Source organism: Rhipicephalus sanguineus, chromosome 2 (genome assembly GCF_013339695.2).
Source record: "Rhipicephalus sanguineus isolate Rsan-2018 chromosome 2, BIME_Rsan_1.4, whole genome shotgun sequence".
NCBI lineage: Eukaryota > Metazoa > Arthropoda > Arachnida > Ixodida > Ixodidae > Rhipicephalus > Rhipicephalus sanguineus.
The window spans coordinates 153,570,600-153,588,016 of record NC_051177.1 but is presented as its reverse complement, the minus strand read 5'-3'; the positions used below and the strand labels follow the sequence as shown (position 1 = coordinate 153,588,016).

At 44.1% G+C, this 17,417-nt stretch overlaps 1 protein-coding gene across 1 annotated transcript in view; it reads left to right on the top strand.

Moving 5' to 3' along the window:
• Positions 1-1,365: 1,365 nt before the first annotated feature.
• The window catches only part of LOC119381333 (scoloptoxin SSD976), a 39,343-nt gene continuing 23,291 nt past the window's right edge, over positions 1,366-17,417 (top strand). Inside the window, exons 1-4 of the mRNA XM_037649216.2 lie at positions 1,366-1,975; positions 12,009-12,096; positions 12,953-13,125; positions 15,698-15,810. Coding sequence (XP_037505144.1) covers positions 1,646-1,975; positions 12,009-12,096; positions 12,953-13,125; positions 15,698-15,810 — 704 coding nt within the window. The 5' untranslated portion in view covers positions 1,366-1,645. The remainder of the gene's footprint in view (positions 1,976-12,008; positions 12,097-12,952; positions 13,126-15,697; positions 15,811-17,417) is intronic.

The window sequence follows — 17,417 nt, the reverse complement described above, 5'->3', positions numbered from 1 at the left end:
TTGCCCAGCTTACAGATGTAAGCCACTTAGTGTTTTAGAAACCTAATATTAAAGACTGGTAGCCAATTCCGGAATCACGCCTTAAATTCGCGCCTCCTTGTGCTTGTGACGTAGTTACATTTCGTACCTCGCTATCTCGCGGGCCAGGCCCGTAGCCAGGGGGGGGGGGTGCCATGGGGCCCGGGACCCCCCGAAATTTTGGTTAAGTAGGTGTTTTTACCAAAATAAATAATAAAAATAGGTGTTTTTCTCAAAAAGTCAAGGTCTTCAGAAAGTGGAAAAATTCCTGGCTACGGGCCTGTCGCAGGCAATATTGTAAGGCATGACTGAGACGATGCCTTCTCTAATTTTTGTTTTCTTTTCCTGATGCCTTCTTTTCCTTTTGTCTATTCTGGGCTTAGTGTTTCCTAACTTCACCAAGCTACTGATATTTTGAGACCACTCAGGTGTATGGCATGTTGTGCCTCAGGAATATATGTTGTGTGGCGGTTTGATGAAGATGCTTCCGTCGAACACGTATAAGTCAAAAACAGAATTCTGTGAGACTATATGGCAGGTTAAAGCAGATAACTTTCGCATTCACTTGTGAGGTCGCATTTCTGCATTCCAATTTGCCCTTAACTTACTTCTAACACCACTTGAGATATGCGTGAAGTATTGGGACAACAGTTTAACTGAGCTAAATGAAATTTGAGTTTTATTTCATCAGAAGTTTTTTACATTTTCTAAACCCATTCATATATAAAATAATACAAACTGTGGTGCGGGGTGTGCGATAAAAGCCACGAATTAAGCGCAGCTTGACTGACTCAGTATCCAAAGAAAACAAGGCAGTAAATTGGCAGTAATCATGCATTCATATAAAATTTTTGGCATGCCCAAGTGTTCTGGAGACGTCCGTTAAACTATTGACGTCAGTAAGGCTTTCGGAAATGTTGGCGTTGGCGAAGCATCTCCATCAGTTGCGTGAAGTTCGGTTTATTGTTTGTATAAACATGCTGTCTTACCCCACGCGACGTGAAAAAATAAAAAAAAAAATGTTCCAGTCGCAGCGCCAGAGCCAACGCCCACGATGTCTGTCGCAAAACCCATATCTCGAGTCGTCAGTGCACGCAAGATTTCACCATCGTCGGCTGGCATGCACGCAATACAAATATTCTTTAACCTTCCCAGTTACGCATAACTGTCAGTTGCCCTGAGTAGTACGTTATGTTATGCAGAAATATGAAGTTGCGAAATGGTAAGGTCGTGGTATCTCGCACTACTCATATATAGTCGAACGCCGTCGAAAGGCACCCTAAGCGGGTGACGTGTAATTAGAAGAGAACGTTTTGTTGGCGCAGCGCTCACAGTGCGTGTGTGAGGTGGAGCGTTATTTGTGGCACGTTATCTTGCAAGAAAACAGCTGTGGTTGACTCGCTGCACTGAAAACGAGCCGTTGGATATGACAGCTGTCCACTCCAACCCGAGTCACTAACTCGAAGTGTTGAGGCGAGGGTGATGTATTCGAGAAGGCACGATTACGAAAACTTCATCGTGAAACACTTTCTGCGACAACTGCGGCTTGCGGTATGCCGTGCAGGGTCAGCATTTTGCCGCTAATCAATTTTCTAGAGCATTGGTAGACGCATTCAGTGCACAAACTATGCGTTCCGCGTCGGTGACCGACCCAGTGCATAACTGCGGAATCCCGCCGCTCATGCATAGGCCACCCTCGAGAATGCTGACCGACCTGTCCAAGCTGCAACTGGCGTTCGCCTTGGTCGCGGCGTTTGTGACCGGGAATCATCTGTGGGGAGCCGACGAGGAACAGCCTGTCGCGCCACCGCCGGTCATCCCAAACTGCCACGTCCTCAGCACGGGCCTCAACGCCGACGAGAAGGCCGAGCTGCTGCGGGAGCACAACCGGCTCCGCAGCATGGTGGCGAAGGGACTGCTGAAGGGGCTGAAGCCTGCCGCCAACATGCTAGCATTGGTGAGAGCGAGTGCTTTAGGCGGCTTGGCTTTGCGATAGAATACGCCTTGCCCTCACACTCGCAGTGGCAGTCTAGCGGATAAATTGTACACTGCCAAGGACAGGGCCTTATATTTACAGCCATGGCAGCCGATTTTCGATCGGGGGGAAATGCGAAAATTCCGCCAGATCTCACGCACTGGGAGTCGAATTCATAAAATTAAGTCAGGGGGTGGCTGCTTATGCCCATGCTTATGCCGCACCTTGCGACAAGTCTCACGTGATGGACCGACGTCTTTGTGTAATTTGAGTAGTGCGTGTATCGTGGACTTATCATGCACGCTGGCTTCACTAGTGTCAAAAGCGTCGCTCATAGACTGATGTAACGACGGAGCGTACGATGCAGCCCAGACGTCACTTTTATCGAAACGAAGTGTAAGCAGTGTTTCTCTGCGTATTCTCGCGTGGGCGAGCAACGTTAAAGGCTCGTTCCTACGTGCGACTAGAACCGGTCGTGAGACCAAGTTAGTAGCAAAGCGATTGGTTGGAAACAGTCGCATCGGGCCGTTTGGTCGCGAAGCGACTGTTTTCGTTCAGTCGGTCGCTGCTGAATTTTTCAGTCGCGCGACTGCAGTCGCAAACCCCTGAACCAATCAGATGTGCCGGAACAGGACGCTAATTTATTTTACGGGGAAATGGCAATGCAAGCAGACGTGAATTCTCTGTAGCGACTGGCATTTACCATACGCAGGTGTGAACATCGGTCGCGTAGAGTCGCTTCTTGATCAGCAGTCGGCAATGCTCGTGCGAGCGGTGCTTAGTCGCAGGTGTGAACGTGCCTTTATACAATAGCTTGTGGAGTGATTAAAGTGCATGTGTAAGCGTTCTGTCTAGCTACCCAGAAATCGCCAACAAACGGTATGTATTTGTCTTGTTTAATCCACGCAAAGTGTCTTATAAGGAGTTCAATGCCTATTTTCGCTGTCCTGGGCTGATACGAACTGTGAACCACCATCGTGTTGCGGCATATACCCGCATACCATGGACCGTGGTGTGCGGGCATGCGCCGCACGTGACATAGGCAACATGCTTGACCTAGGCGACAGGCTGACTGTCATATTGTTCAAGTCATGACATGTCATTCATGTCATTCATGTTGTTCAGTGCTGGGCAGTATCGAAGGTACATGTATCTTAGATACTATCTTAGATATTCTTCGCGTATCTTGTATCTGTATCGCGATACACCTCGCAGAACGAGTATCTGTATCTGTATTTCCGATACATTCAATAATGTACCGTGTTTCTTAAGATACAAGATACCGCTATCACGAAACGACCGTGCGAAACAATTATCGCTGGCCGAACTCCGCTTCTCAAGCTTGTACTGGCGCCACTAAGCCACCTAAGTAAAACTAAAGACAGCGACATAATTGATCTTTCACCCAGAGTTCTCTAATGAGAGCAGGCAGTCAGGTCTGCGCGCCGCTACTGGTGAAGCAGAGTAACGTGGCAGCGCTCGCGCAGTAGTCTCGACAGAAACAGGCGCGCGAACGACTACGCCCAGCCCACGTAGATTTTGTTATTTCGAATATTTTCCCTTTTAGCTGTGCGAGTTTCCTTGACACTTGCTCTTAGTCACGTTCCTGCGCCGCGTACTCAAATGAGTGCAGGAAATTCTTATGCTGCTTTAGTGTCGTTATTGAAGATTCTCTTGCGTAGTGCTTCGTTACGAAAAATGAAGCATGCAAGAATAGGGTTGCTTTGCGTCTCATGGCTTTCACACACCAGCGACATGAAGGACCTCGTGGATGTAGATTTGCCTTACATGCGATGACATTGACGTCTATGCAAATGAGATTCTAAGAGCTATAACACCACTGATACCGACGCTAGATCTAATAGAACAAGCCTTTACCTAACAAAAGATATCTTGGTGTACCGTATCTGTTTCTTCCTGCTATCTGTATTCAAATAGTTTTTGAAGTCATAGTTCGATTGTTAGCACGGATGCTTTCTTGGCTGTCTTCCTTGTGCCTTCCTTACATTATCTATGCCTCTTTATCGTTTTTTCCGGTGTGGTCCTTGCACTATATCTTTTGTAACGTGCTGCCAAAATAAGCGCTCTGCTTTATTTTTGCTTTTAAATGTCTGCGTTATCTTTGCTACTGTTTACACATTTATACTTCACTTGACTTTGCTGTTTACACATTTATACTTCACTTGACTTTGCTACTGTTTACACATTTATACTTCACTTGACTCGGCCCAAGCCGCGCTGCAATGTTTGGGAAGCTTCGCCTTTTTTCCCATTGTTCTGTTAAAATTACGTTGAGGGCGCGAGCAGCCTAGTTTATTCGGGAGCCTGCACGAGCACCAGCGATAACGCTAGAAGGTTTGATCCCTAATGTATGAAAGACGACGTGTTCCGCAGATGATCAGATTACCGACGACCGACGAATGTGGTCGCCGCTATCAGTGCGCAGCGTGGTTTGATTGTACTTCCAGTTACTTAGTTTTCTTGGCACAAGTTAGCTCTGTAAAAAGTTGCGTTTCTACAATTTGACTGCTGACTTCTTAATCGTCGTTATACCACGTGACAATAAAATACGTCTGAGACGCTTCGTGCTACGCATGTTCTTTTCTTAAAGGAAAATTGTTCAGACTGCACGTTAGCAAGTACATCGATAACGAACGCTTTACACCAGCAGATAAGTAGAATATGAACAGCCATTGCAGTGTTATGTCTCCTACGTATACAGTATGCGTCACAAAATATGGCGTTCCCAGCTTTGTTGCTGCTGTGCACCTGTCCGGTTATCGGGTATTGCGTAGCGGTGGTTAACGGACAAGGTAAAACTCCACGCCGGTAGTTTCATCATCGTGTGAAGGCTTCTTATTGAAGTTCTTGTGATTATATGGCAGCCACCTAGCTGGTCGGCAAGCTGAGCAGAAACTCCCATCAATTACAAAAAGACAACCAAGAAAAAATATCAGCGAAGTGTGTAAAGAGATGCCCTGTTAATCAGTTTAAAGGAGCGTCAGTAAGTTGTTGCGGAATTTAACTAATGTACTTCGAGTAGGAAGCACAAACCTTTTGATATACTAACAGATATTTCATTCAAATGAAGCAAAATTACTCCCAGTGAAGAAATTTTAATGCAGAAAATTTTGCGCATTGGCGTTTGCTGCTGCATTATATGGATCTATAATAGCAAATTTGCAAATGTATCGAAGTATCTTAAGATACAATGGGCAAGTATCGTATCGGATACAATTATTGCAGCAGTATCTTGTATTTGTATCTCAAATACTTCTTGCCTGTGTATCTTGTATCGTATCGCGATACAATTTCAAAGTATCTTTGCCCAGCCCTGAATGTTGTTCATACACTGATACCCGCCTATGCCAATTTTGGTATATACCGAGTTAAGAAAGCCACCAGGAAAGCACCGGGTTGGATAGATAGATAGATAGATAGATAGATAGATAGATAGATAGATAGATAGATAGATAGATAGATAGATAGATAGATAGATAGATAGATAGATAGATAGATAGATAGATAGATAGATAGATAGATAGATAGATAGATTCAAAGTGCCTTTGGTTCGCAAATAAATACTACACACTTAAATTACTCATAGATGCACGTTAAAGAAGAACCCCAGGTAGTTAAAGTTAATCCGGGGTGGCCCTAATGTGCCGTGCCTTATAGCCATATCTTCCTATTATCACTTAAAATGCCAGAAGTTAATGTTTAGGATAAACATAATCTAGCACTTATAAATCTATATAGTGCTCATAATTTCACAATTTTGTGCTGTGGAAGCTCCTGTTGGCGGCGCTGCCATTGGGACATCATCGCTGTAACACATCGCCGTTTGCATCAATTTGGCAGCATTACAAGAAACAGCTATGCAAGATCGTGTTAGCCGAAATATTATCTCTTTCATTCAAAAGTGAACCAAGCTACGACCGTTTTCAATTACAATAGCTTGCAGCTGCGTTAGCCTTGCTAGCAATGCAAAGTGAACATTCTGTGTGAAGGTAACACACGCTTTCAACCGTCGCGTTCTCCATTGTAAAAGGCGTGACACATATCTTGCAGTATGGTGATATTCTAATTCGAAAATGTCGCCCCTAAAGTATCAACATATGTTTTATTCACTGTTTCATCGAAATACCGTGCAATGACGTTTGCTGCTCCAAGTGTCCCTGCTGGTGTAGGACGACTATCGCAAGAATAGCCCATTAAAAACGCTATGTCAGCGCCTCATGAACTGATTACAGCGTCATGTGACACCTTAGCGGATGCACGTAGCTCAATGTCTTCAAAACACAAATATTCGTGAAATATTATATCGCCACGTCTCAATATTTAATCCCCTGGGAGGAGACCCGTGCGCGGAACAAGATAAAAATCCCGTTATGCATGTAGACGCAGTGCCATTTCTTAACAATTCAAAAATCGTGCAGAAATGTAGAAGCTACTGTTTATATGTGATCAGAAATCGCTGAGCAGGCAACATTGTCGGAGGCAACGTGTACTTGGAAAATGCAGCGACGATGCTTCATCAAAGCGTCGAGGCAGCAATAATTTCATTGCGATAGCAATTATATGGACAGTCCCGGCGCACTCTTGCTGTCGCCATCGTTCCATGTGCGAGTGAAAGAGTGCGAGGGCTACGCGCGGTCGTGGCTCAAGGAGACATGAAACGCGCCGGCTTTTTTCGTCGCTCGAAAGGCGCATGTAGGGGTGCCGGAGGGGGATTGCCTGAGTCCGGCAGCAAATGCGGTCGCACGCGCAAATATTCAGAGGGAATCGGTAGGCGGTTTATAACTTTGTACGTGTTTTGCTCGTGTAGCAAAGTTAGCGTTGAAGCCATAAACAGCACGAAGTTCGCTTCGCTCGCTGCAATGGCTGTGTTTCTTTACGCCAGCGTTTTGTTTAAGTAACGCGAGATCTCATGCTAAATGACTTAACTAGTAGCCTTAATTGATATAAAAATCCAATTTGCTGCTATCGCATTCATTCCTTCGCCCTTGCGACGAAACTGAATTTTTTTCATCACCTCAAGCCTTCATATTTCCCTGAACTTCTGCTTGTTTTTTTTTTTTTTCATGTGACTAAGACATTCATTCCTCAAGTATCCACGAAGCAAAGGCGACGATACCCCTCAGTGCGGGGGTATCTGAAGGCTTGTGGAGATTTGCGAAGGTGGAAAAAAAGAGACGGGTCCCTACATTCACCAAGGTATAAATTTAATACAAAAACACAAGTTGGCTATCCGAATTCTTTCTTGAACGCTGTTGAACAAGATATGGCGCGTCCACAGATTCCATACGCCGCTTCTGGACAAAAGTGCGAGGGAGTGACGTATATCTCCTCCTTAAGTGAACATCCAAGCCGTTTTCTTCGTGCTCAAAACATTCGACTTGCGAACTTTGTAAACTAGAAACTTCGACAATCGCTGGTCGATGTTAAGGAAAAATTACCGAAACAGAAATTCCCAAGTGTCGCAGGCGTGGCCTCAAGCGCGGACTGCGACTACGCGTATGTGTATATTTAACGAAACTGGTGATTTCGAAAGTTGTCTTCAAACGGCGCAATTATGACGCGGGAATGAAAAAAAATGTTAAATCGTGTCCTTTTGCTGAGTATGCCACTTCAAGGGGACGTACAGTCGACTGGGAGAGGTCAGGTGTTCTCGCGAGAGGAAAATGACTATCTCGACGCCTTTACCTTCAAGCGCTCATGATTAGGACTGCACCGTACTCCCTAAGAGGTGTGATGGGAATACGCCATCAGTGTATGCGCGCTGCCTGCGCCACATGTTCAAGTCTGCGAAACGAACTGATGCAACGCGCCTTGTTTAGAATAAAAAAAAAGTCGCACAGTGCCTTGTGCTTAAGACTACTCCAAGGCGAAAGCCATGTTCTTCTTTTTATCAGTCGATCGTATTGATTCATACTCCCTCCCCCCAAAGCTTTCTGCACATAACGTGGTATTGCAGCCCTGCCTCCGAGATGGGCCTACGTTTGATAAAGCGACTATGTCGTGTGATGACGTCATCGTGTGACGTCACGTTATGTGATTCACCTTATTAAGGCTTTCGCCTTAATAAATACGAATTAGAGTACAATGTACGCTACTGTGGGAGGGGCGTAAACTGTGCCGGAAGAAGTGAACTATTATTTCCTCTGGTGGTGCAACTTTCACACATAAAGGCCTTATATTGGGCTCGACAAAGGCGGTTAAGAAGAACTGAACTGGACAATTGCTTGACTCACACAATTTCCGTCACTGAAAAGCAGGCATAGTAAAGAGGCCACTCCGCATACGCTTAAGGATTGTTACAGTCACATTCTTCGACTTCCTTAACATGTTGTGCCGAATTAAACTGGAATTTATTTTGACCAAACTGTGTCAGGAACCTTTTCGTCGCTCCGTTTGACTTTTGACTGAGACTTTGTAATCTTCCAGATATATTGTAAATTAATCTACCTCTGGATATAAAGTTCGGCAAGCTCCGCTCTGAGATTGCGTCGGGATACGAGGACCCTTAGCTGCCACTTCAGATGAGTGTGTGGTGCTAGGAGGTTCGCTGTAGGGATACGACATTGTGAACAACAGAAAACGCACTCATATCACGTTCCGCTCTGATTTGTGCTCTTGTGTTTTTTAACCTTCAACAAAGCTGCAACTGCTTCTGAAAGGCCCGTTTTAGTTTCGTGTTATAACCAATTCGTACGAAAGAGGCATCGGCTATCTTTTCGTTTGTGGCGGGGGCACCGTTGTTTCTTGCACAGCACCTCCGCTTCACCTACCTATTTGCGGTTTAGGGGAAATATCTGCGAAAAATAGAACCACGTACAAAGGGGAGCTGTAGTTGACGTTCATGATAGGTATGATATCAGAGCATAAGTTTAGTTCGAAACAGCTTCTGATGTAGCCGTATAAGCGTTAAAAAAAGTGAAAAAAAAAAACAAAAAAAAAACGACGGGGACTGCAATTTTCTTAGTGAATCCCTGTACAGAGAGAGTCAAGACAACATAAAGTATCAGCTCAAGTACAAGGAGGTTTTTAAACCTCCTTGCCTTACTCCCCCAGTCTGCTATAGCACGGTCAACCATTAGCAATATGAGGTGAAGCATCCCGGATTTACATAGGAGCAATTGACTGATAGGGCGTGACGTCAATGACAGGCTCGACATTTACATCACGATTAGCGATGCGGGTATGACCGACACGTAGAAATAAACAAATGAAGAAAAAATCATGAAAAAAAAGGAAAAAAATAAAAGGAAGAAAATAACATAATTGAATAAATTAAAAAAAGCAAAAGAAAAGACAAATAAAAAACGAAAACAAAAAAGTCCGTTTTGCCGCAAGGGTGAAGCAAATAATGCGATAGCAACAAATTGGAATATCACACGAAGAACGAGAAGCAGCTCGGTACTTGCAGCGTGCCGCTGAAGCACAAGGAAGGACGCCCGAAAAGAACGCACAGGCATGCACAGGGCAAGCGTGAACCAACAACTGTCACAGTTGTTACGTCTTTCTGCTTGAACAGCGAGCTGCAAGTGTCGACAATGGAGAATCGGACGCTCTTAGATATTTCTTTTTCTTTTAACCTGCGGCGCATAGAGTGACCCCCTGAGTCTCCTGCCACACGGAGGCACCTGATGCAACGTGTGCCCGGTGTTCTTTGTTTTTTTTTTCCCTTCCACGTCACGAGTGGGTACAGAAAGGGGCCACTTTGTCGTGTGCGTCTCAAGGGCGGATTTCAAATTGAAAGACAATTAGGAGCGTTGCGTGATAGAAAACACTCTTAAGCTCCTCCGAGATTTTCTTATTACCAGCGCTAAATGGTGTGTATAAAGAGCTCGCTGTTATTTCGCCGGCGCATGCATGGGGCATGGTTGAGTTGCGTATTGCTGCGGGCTTGGGAGCGAGGGGTCGATAGTTCGAATCCCGGGTCGGGTACTTCGGAATGTTTTCTTCTGCTTCATTTTTCTTCGTGCCTTTTTCGTATATATACATACATATACATATCCGGAACATGACGGCGACGGCAAAGACCAGCCGTGAGTGTCCATATAATTGCTATCGTAATAAAAGTAAAATCCACGAAGAGTTAAACCAAACAAGTTGTGTGGCCCATACACGCACTCCGTACTAGCGCCACCAAAGACACCTACGTCAAACACTGGTGTCGCCTCGAAGTTTTTAAATTTTACCTGTAAACAAGGCTCCAGTGTGGGAGCCGAAACGTCTTTTTTTCTGTTAAACTTGCACATAGTGGGCATAGTGTTTCGGATTTCTTCTACCATCACCGTGTTTGATATCGAGCATACGGGCTTCCGACAAACCTTATGCTTATCTTGCCAAGGTACCCTTGCACTAACTTTGTCTAAGTGTTGCATGAAACAACAATTAGCATGCGCTAAAAAACCGGTCGTTTAAAACAGATGAAGCATGGCGAAAAAAAAACGTTCGCTTCTGATTTTACTGAGGTTCAAAGAGAAAGATCATTTAGGCTTTAGTTCTAAGGCTACAACTTAAGTGTAGCATGATGCTAAAGTGTCATGAGCCGCCATATGCCATTACCGCAGCGCTTGCTTCTATGCCCATTTGATCGTCATAATATGACGCATAATGACGTCAGAGATTGCCGGAATTTGTGGCTTCAATACGACTTCATTATCCAATCATCGTGACGTCAATATGACGGTGTCAAGACGTCAGCACATGACTACGTCGCTTGGTCAAAGGTGCGCAGATCACGGAGACAGTGCAATACCAGATGAGGTGCAGAAATCTTGCAATGCCTCCGATCCTGGAGGCAGTCTGAAACAACATTTTGTGCAGAAAGCTTTCGGAGGGGACCGGGCAGGATCAATACATGGACGCGAAGAAAAAGATGCATTTCGCTTTCGAGTCGCCTTAGGCGAATGCGCAAGGGGCCCTGTCAGTTTTGCTTTGCAAAATTTCCTCTCAAAAGTTTATCGTCAGTATTTTTTCTTATGTTACTTCGGAATGTATAGTTTCAGTATGTGTATACCAAGCTTCTCGAGGTCGCCACAAATAACTGCGTCGCACATTTGTCGACCATTTTCAAGTGTGCGCCAATTGAAGCGCGGCTCTTCGTCACGTGAAGCGGAATAATGTCCATATTGTCGAAGCCGGAGCTGGCCGTTGTGTAGTATTACAAACAATGGAGTCGTGTGGATCACAACAACAAAGTACACATCCCTCGTAGCTTCACGGTAACGTACTCTGATTCCTTTCTTCCGAAAACGTGCCGCGACTGGAATCACCTGTCTGTATCAGTCGCCAATATTACTAACCCTGACACATTCCGAAATGTAGTAAATACGTCACTTTGATCTCATTTCATGTTTAGTGATACCGCGACTTTTTTTTACTCTTTTGGTTGCTTGTCAATGTACTGCGCTTTTCTGTTAAATATGCCTTCTTGTATTCTTTTTTTTATTTTATTTTTTTTACCCATTTTCTGTATTGATTATATTTCGGATGTCCTAGTTGGAATGTTATCTTGTGCTTTTTGTTTTTGCCCCTCCCCTCTACAATGCTGTAAAGCTCTGAGGGTACAATAAATAAATAAATAAATAAATAAATAAATAAATAAATAAATAAATAAATGTATTCACACCAATCAAGCTTGTGTGAGCGCGGCGCTGTTGAAATGCGCTGAATGATAACTTAACAGCGTATGAATACAAGCAAGTTGGTACGCATCCACAGTTAAAAAACAGCCCCAAATAAAGCAAGGGCAAGTCAGGACACAGATCTATTGCGCAGCCTGCCAACTGCCGTGGTTTATTGTGAGAACGCACTAATATACATTGAAATGGATTACACGGGTCGATTGGCGGAATGATCAAAATTTCTATAGCGGTGAATGCGTGGCTAGAATGGTCAGAGCGCCTACCTCCTGCATTCGTGGTGGGCGCTCTGACCACTTGATCACCGCTGCGGTCAAGGTGACATAAACGCAGCGTGATTGACAGAATTTGTTTCCACACAGAGGTGGGACGACGACCTGGCGGAATTGGCACAAGGGCAGGCCAAACAGTGCAGCTTTTCGCCGGAGGTGGAAGGGGAGGAGAAAACAAGTGAGTTTTCTATGCCCGCGTGCAAGCCCTAAGGATGGCCGGTACTACTGCTTAGTCTCCACAATCATCTTCACCAGCACCTGCGAAAGCAGATAATCCCTAAATAACCACCGAAGTAAAACAGCGAAATCATTTTAAACTGATAACTTGTTCTCTGAGGATAGTATTGTCGTTATTTCTGTAATCATAGGTTCACTGAAAACGGGAGAAAGAAGGTAAATGTTCAATTAAGTTTCGCGCTGACACACAAACGCTAATGCATCAGTGTGAAGTTACAAATTCCGAAGAGTTTTTGTATTTTTGCCTCGTTGGCTCAGTAGAAAGTTCCCCAAAACTTCTGATATGAGTGTCTGGTTTCTTAACAATATTATATATTGAATGTTTTCTAGTGAAGAATTACACGCCCCAGCAGACGCCGTCAACATCTGAGATGTCTCGCAAGGCTGCAGCGCTTAATTCGAAGCCAGTTTGCCACCCGTCTTTATCGACCTTAGGCATCTTAACCAGCTCAAAGCAACACTCGCACAGTGAAAACACATGCAGCGGACGGGCGTTCAGCTGAGCGTCTGTATGTGTGTCTCCCCTTGTGCAAGTGTTGCCTTGAGCTTGTTTAGACGTCTAAGTCACCAAGCGCAGTCTCGTGGTTAGAGAGGTGCTTTTTTTATTGGGAAGCACAACATCTTTCTAAATGTGAATCCTTTATTTTTTTTCTTTATTTGTCCCTCTTGTGAGATATGGTCCCAGTTGTCGTATCTTGTTCACATTCGTCTTTAGTGGAATTTTGGTCGCACTGATTTTATTTTTCACCTCCTAAATCCGCGGCGTTGGTGCGACTCGACATACGCGTTCCACGCAGTCAAGCCTCTCTCAGTGGGCCAGAACATGGGCTGGGAGGCGAGCTCGGAGCCGTTCTCGAATCATCTGGACCTGCCGCACCTGAATGCTTGGACGGATGAGCACACGGACGTCGAAGACGACGTCATCAGCTCCTACCACAACACCGAACGCGGCATCGGGCAGTTCACGCAGGTGCGCAGACTTGCCCCCTTTCTTCTGTCACTATTTGAACCAGACGGTTATGGACGAATAGGAAAACATATCCAATGCTATGGACATGTCTGGCCACTCCAAAGGCATGGTTACAGATAACGTGAGAATTATATTCAAGTTAAAAAGACCGATGCTATGGAAGGTCTATTTTGCATGCTCTGCAATAGACAAAAGAAGACCGAATAGCCTGCACCATACGCTTGGCTGCCACATGAACAACTGTATCTTAGAGCTCTACTTTATATGTAACCCAACCGACCAGACTAAACAGATTAGGAAAGGCTAAACTATGCCAGGCAAATCTGTAAATTGTAACCCTTGGGTGGCAGCAAACAGTTTATAAGCATATATGTGAATTTTCTTGCTGTACATTTAATCTCTGGGTTTGGTTTGACTATGCCTGGGAAACGAATACAATGAATGCGTCAGTTTTTTTTCGTAACGATCCCAAAGGATTTGACAGCTATACACAACCACACCGCTCTTAAGTTGTGTTTTTCTTGTAGTAGGATTAGCTCGTTGTATATAGACGCATACGTACTGGCCGATGAATGTGTCCAACACTGCTTCATTGCGAATCTCGTACGTCGTACCGTTGTCCCTGTTTGTTCTTACTTTAATGAGACGGCCCACTGCAGCGGCATCGTTCAGCTTCGTTAGGCAAAACGGTATTTTTTTAGCGGCTGTGAACTGAGGGAATAATTTTCACTGATGTAACAGTTGAAAATTAAAAAAACACGAAGGCCGTGGATCACGAGCATCGGCCATGACTTCTGGCTCGTTCAGTTACTTCCACTCTTTCGATTGAGCCAGACGCCGGGTCCTGGTCTTAGGGGCGAAGCTCCTTATAGCGGCACCCGTTCGTCCCTCGTAGCGTAGTATGTAACCAGTCTTACGCTTTGACCTGCAAGGTGGTGCCGGTGGGAGATTTTTCCTGTGCGTTGTTGAACAATAAAAAATTCGCAGCGTTAGCTAAAAGCCGACTTCTTCTGTCTCTCATTCCCATTAGCAGCCATTCTTTACCTCCAAGGTAGTGCCTGGTGAGATTTCTCCTGTGCGTGATTAAACAATAAAAATTTTGTTCAAAACGCCGTTGATTGATGAAATAAACCAACAAAAGACGCCAGATGTTTTGTAAAAGCAAAACGAAAGAACGCCAGATGTTTCTAAAGCAAAACGAAAAGACGCCAGCTGCTTAACGAAAGACGCCAGATGTTTTCTAAGCAATGGTTTTCTAAACAATGAAAATTCACAGCGTACATGTAAAATTAAAGTGCGCTGCAAGTCGTCATAACTCATCGAACCTTTAGTATAAACGCGCCCGATCTCACGTCGGTGATGATGTACTGGGCAGAATTCACGGAAGATTCACGGTTTACCGATGAACCTCCGCAGCTTCGCCCACTCATCATCATTCACTCCGTGGATATGCTGTGATTTTTTTTTACACTAACATTTTGTGTCATAGCTGAGTATGTTCATGACTATTTAAGTCAAAAGTTAATTTCGTCTTGTGTATACTAGATATGAATACTATATAAAAACATACCGACCAAAATCAGCGACAATGCATTTTATCGATTTCGATTTTGACAGACTCTCAGGGTGAAAACAAACGCAATACAATGTGCCATCCTAAATGTAGTTATAAAACACCGTTATTGTGCTGATGTCAAGACTTCGCGTTTACATCCTGATAAATGTTGCTTGCATGTACCGAAATACAGCGTTACACACAAAGTTGATGGAAGAATGTCGTTTAATGAATATGTCTTAAATGCTGACAGATATAAGGTAGCACGTCAGATATGTTCTAGAAAGTGAGGAATTCTTTATTTTTCTAACGAACTCAGCAAACTAAGAGCGTCGTAAGCGAGTGGATCTCCCCAGAAGCATTTTGAACAACTGACAATTATTCCGGAGATCTCACCGCGTGTCTTTCCGAACTGTTCGCCTACCTATCTGCGTGAATGTCCCGACCATGCAGTATTCATTATGTAGTACATATGCGATGTATAAATTGTTTGTAGTTGTTCTTTCTTCAACGACGTTTCTATCCTGTCTTCAATTTTGTTAATTACTCGAGGAAACTGCGAATGTACTGGATGCATAGCGCTTCCTACGGCCAAGTAACGGGACCATTATTTTCGCTTTCAGCCGTCAAACTGCCTCCTTTTGCGTTCCATCGTTTCGTGAACTAACTAACTAACTAACTAGCTAACTAACTAACTAACTAACCAACTAACCAACTAACTAACCAACTACCTAACTAACTAAATAACTAACCACCTAACTAACTAAATAACTTAACTAATTACTAACTAACTAACTAACTAACTAACTAACTAACTAACTAACAAACTAACCAACTGATAAATATGTTCACACTGGCTCCCGTTAATAGAATTCGCATCAGGGTTGAATTCCTGAGGCACATAAGATATGTAGTTAGTTTTTACGGTAATAGCTGACGCATGCGCGCAGTCAGTACGCCCGAGTGAAGGTAATTTCACGCGTTACCCACTGCTTATGCATGTCCTCGCATGCGTAGATGATCTGGGCGAAGACGCAGTACGTGGGCTGCGGCGTGGCCACGTACACCCGCAGCGACAATGTCGGCCACTTTCCGTACCAACGAACGCTCGTGTGCAACTACGGTCCAGGGTGAGTAAGGAAAGCTATGTTTCCCCGTTGTCCGCGAAGGCCGGCCTGAAGCCGCAACGCCGTTTCAGTAACAGCAAGGTTTTCATCTGCGTGATTTAATTGTGCGTCATGTCGTCCCCCGGTAGCAAGCATTGAAAGGAAAAACGGCTGTACTTACGTGTATATATATATATATATATATATATATATATATATATATATATATATATATATATATATATATATATATATATATATATATATATATATATATATATATATATATATATATATATATATATATATATATATATATACTTTGACAAAGTCTGCTCCACCAGACGAAACGTTAGTGAATATATATAGTGCCGAATCAACGAAAGTCGTAGTTTCTTTCTTCATGCCATATATATATATATATATATATATATATATATATATATATATATATATATATATATATATATATATATATATATATATATATATATATATATATAATGCAAGCCGTAAAGGAAGGTTAGCGATAATTTAGGCCAGCTGGGTTTCCATGGCGTCCACTCATATCGCTCAGTACACGGACCTATAGCACTTCGCTTCCTTTGAAATGCAATCGCCACGGCTGGTATAGCGTCTTTCGTGTCGGCAGCCGGGCGCCGTAAGCACTGACTATTGCAGAGGGGGCGGATATATTATGACCGTTTGAATGAGTTGTACATGCGGTACGAAACAAATGTAAAAGGTGTACACTTTCTACGAAACCCAAGTTTAAATATTTTGTTAAGGTAGTATAAAATCCGGCAGATCCCACGCGTTGTGGAAATCAATTCCGTGCGAAGCAGTCAGCGAGGAGCAGCCTTGCCGGATTTTTTGCTTTCAGCCAAGCGTGGCCAGGTGGATAGATGTCTCTGTGTAAATTGAGTAGTTGTGTGCGTACCGTGGGCTTACCAGGCACTCCGAGTACACTGGCGTGTAGAGGGTTGCTCATAATGTTAGTAACATCGGCAATCATGTTAGAGCAGTGACGTCAGATTTATCGCTACGAAGTGCATACTACAATAGGGTGGTGTGCATACCAGAAGTAGTGGTCGTAGGCGTATTCGTGCACCGCTTTACTGTACATTGCGGAGTCGTAGGTGTGCATATATAAAATTGTATAGCCAAAACGTCAACCACAATTAGCGTTGTACTGATATGAAGCCTGTAGAAGGGCTTTTTCCGAAGATGTTGGAACCACCGGCGTGGCTCCAATACTTGACTGCCTTTCAAAATATCTGGGGTCCATTTTGGATCAAACAGTGATTGTATGGGCGAAGCACCTTAGGGTCTCGGCGTGTCGGCGTGCATCGTCGTCTGCTGTCGTGACGGTCCATTTTCTTGAGCGCAAGAGGGGCGCCACCGCCCCGACGCTTGCCGTGTGGCGAGAGAGCGAACGGCGCTCGTTCACTATGGAAACGCTTTTTCTACGATGAACGCCGAACTACCAGCTCGCAAGGAATGAGAACGCCGACGCAGGCAACCTCTTCTAGGGAGCTTCTTGCCTGAAAAAAAAATGACTGCTTGCGCTGCGCAACCGTTCACCGGCCACACCGTATATATATATATATATATGATATATGCAATGTATC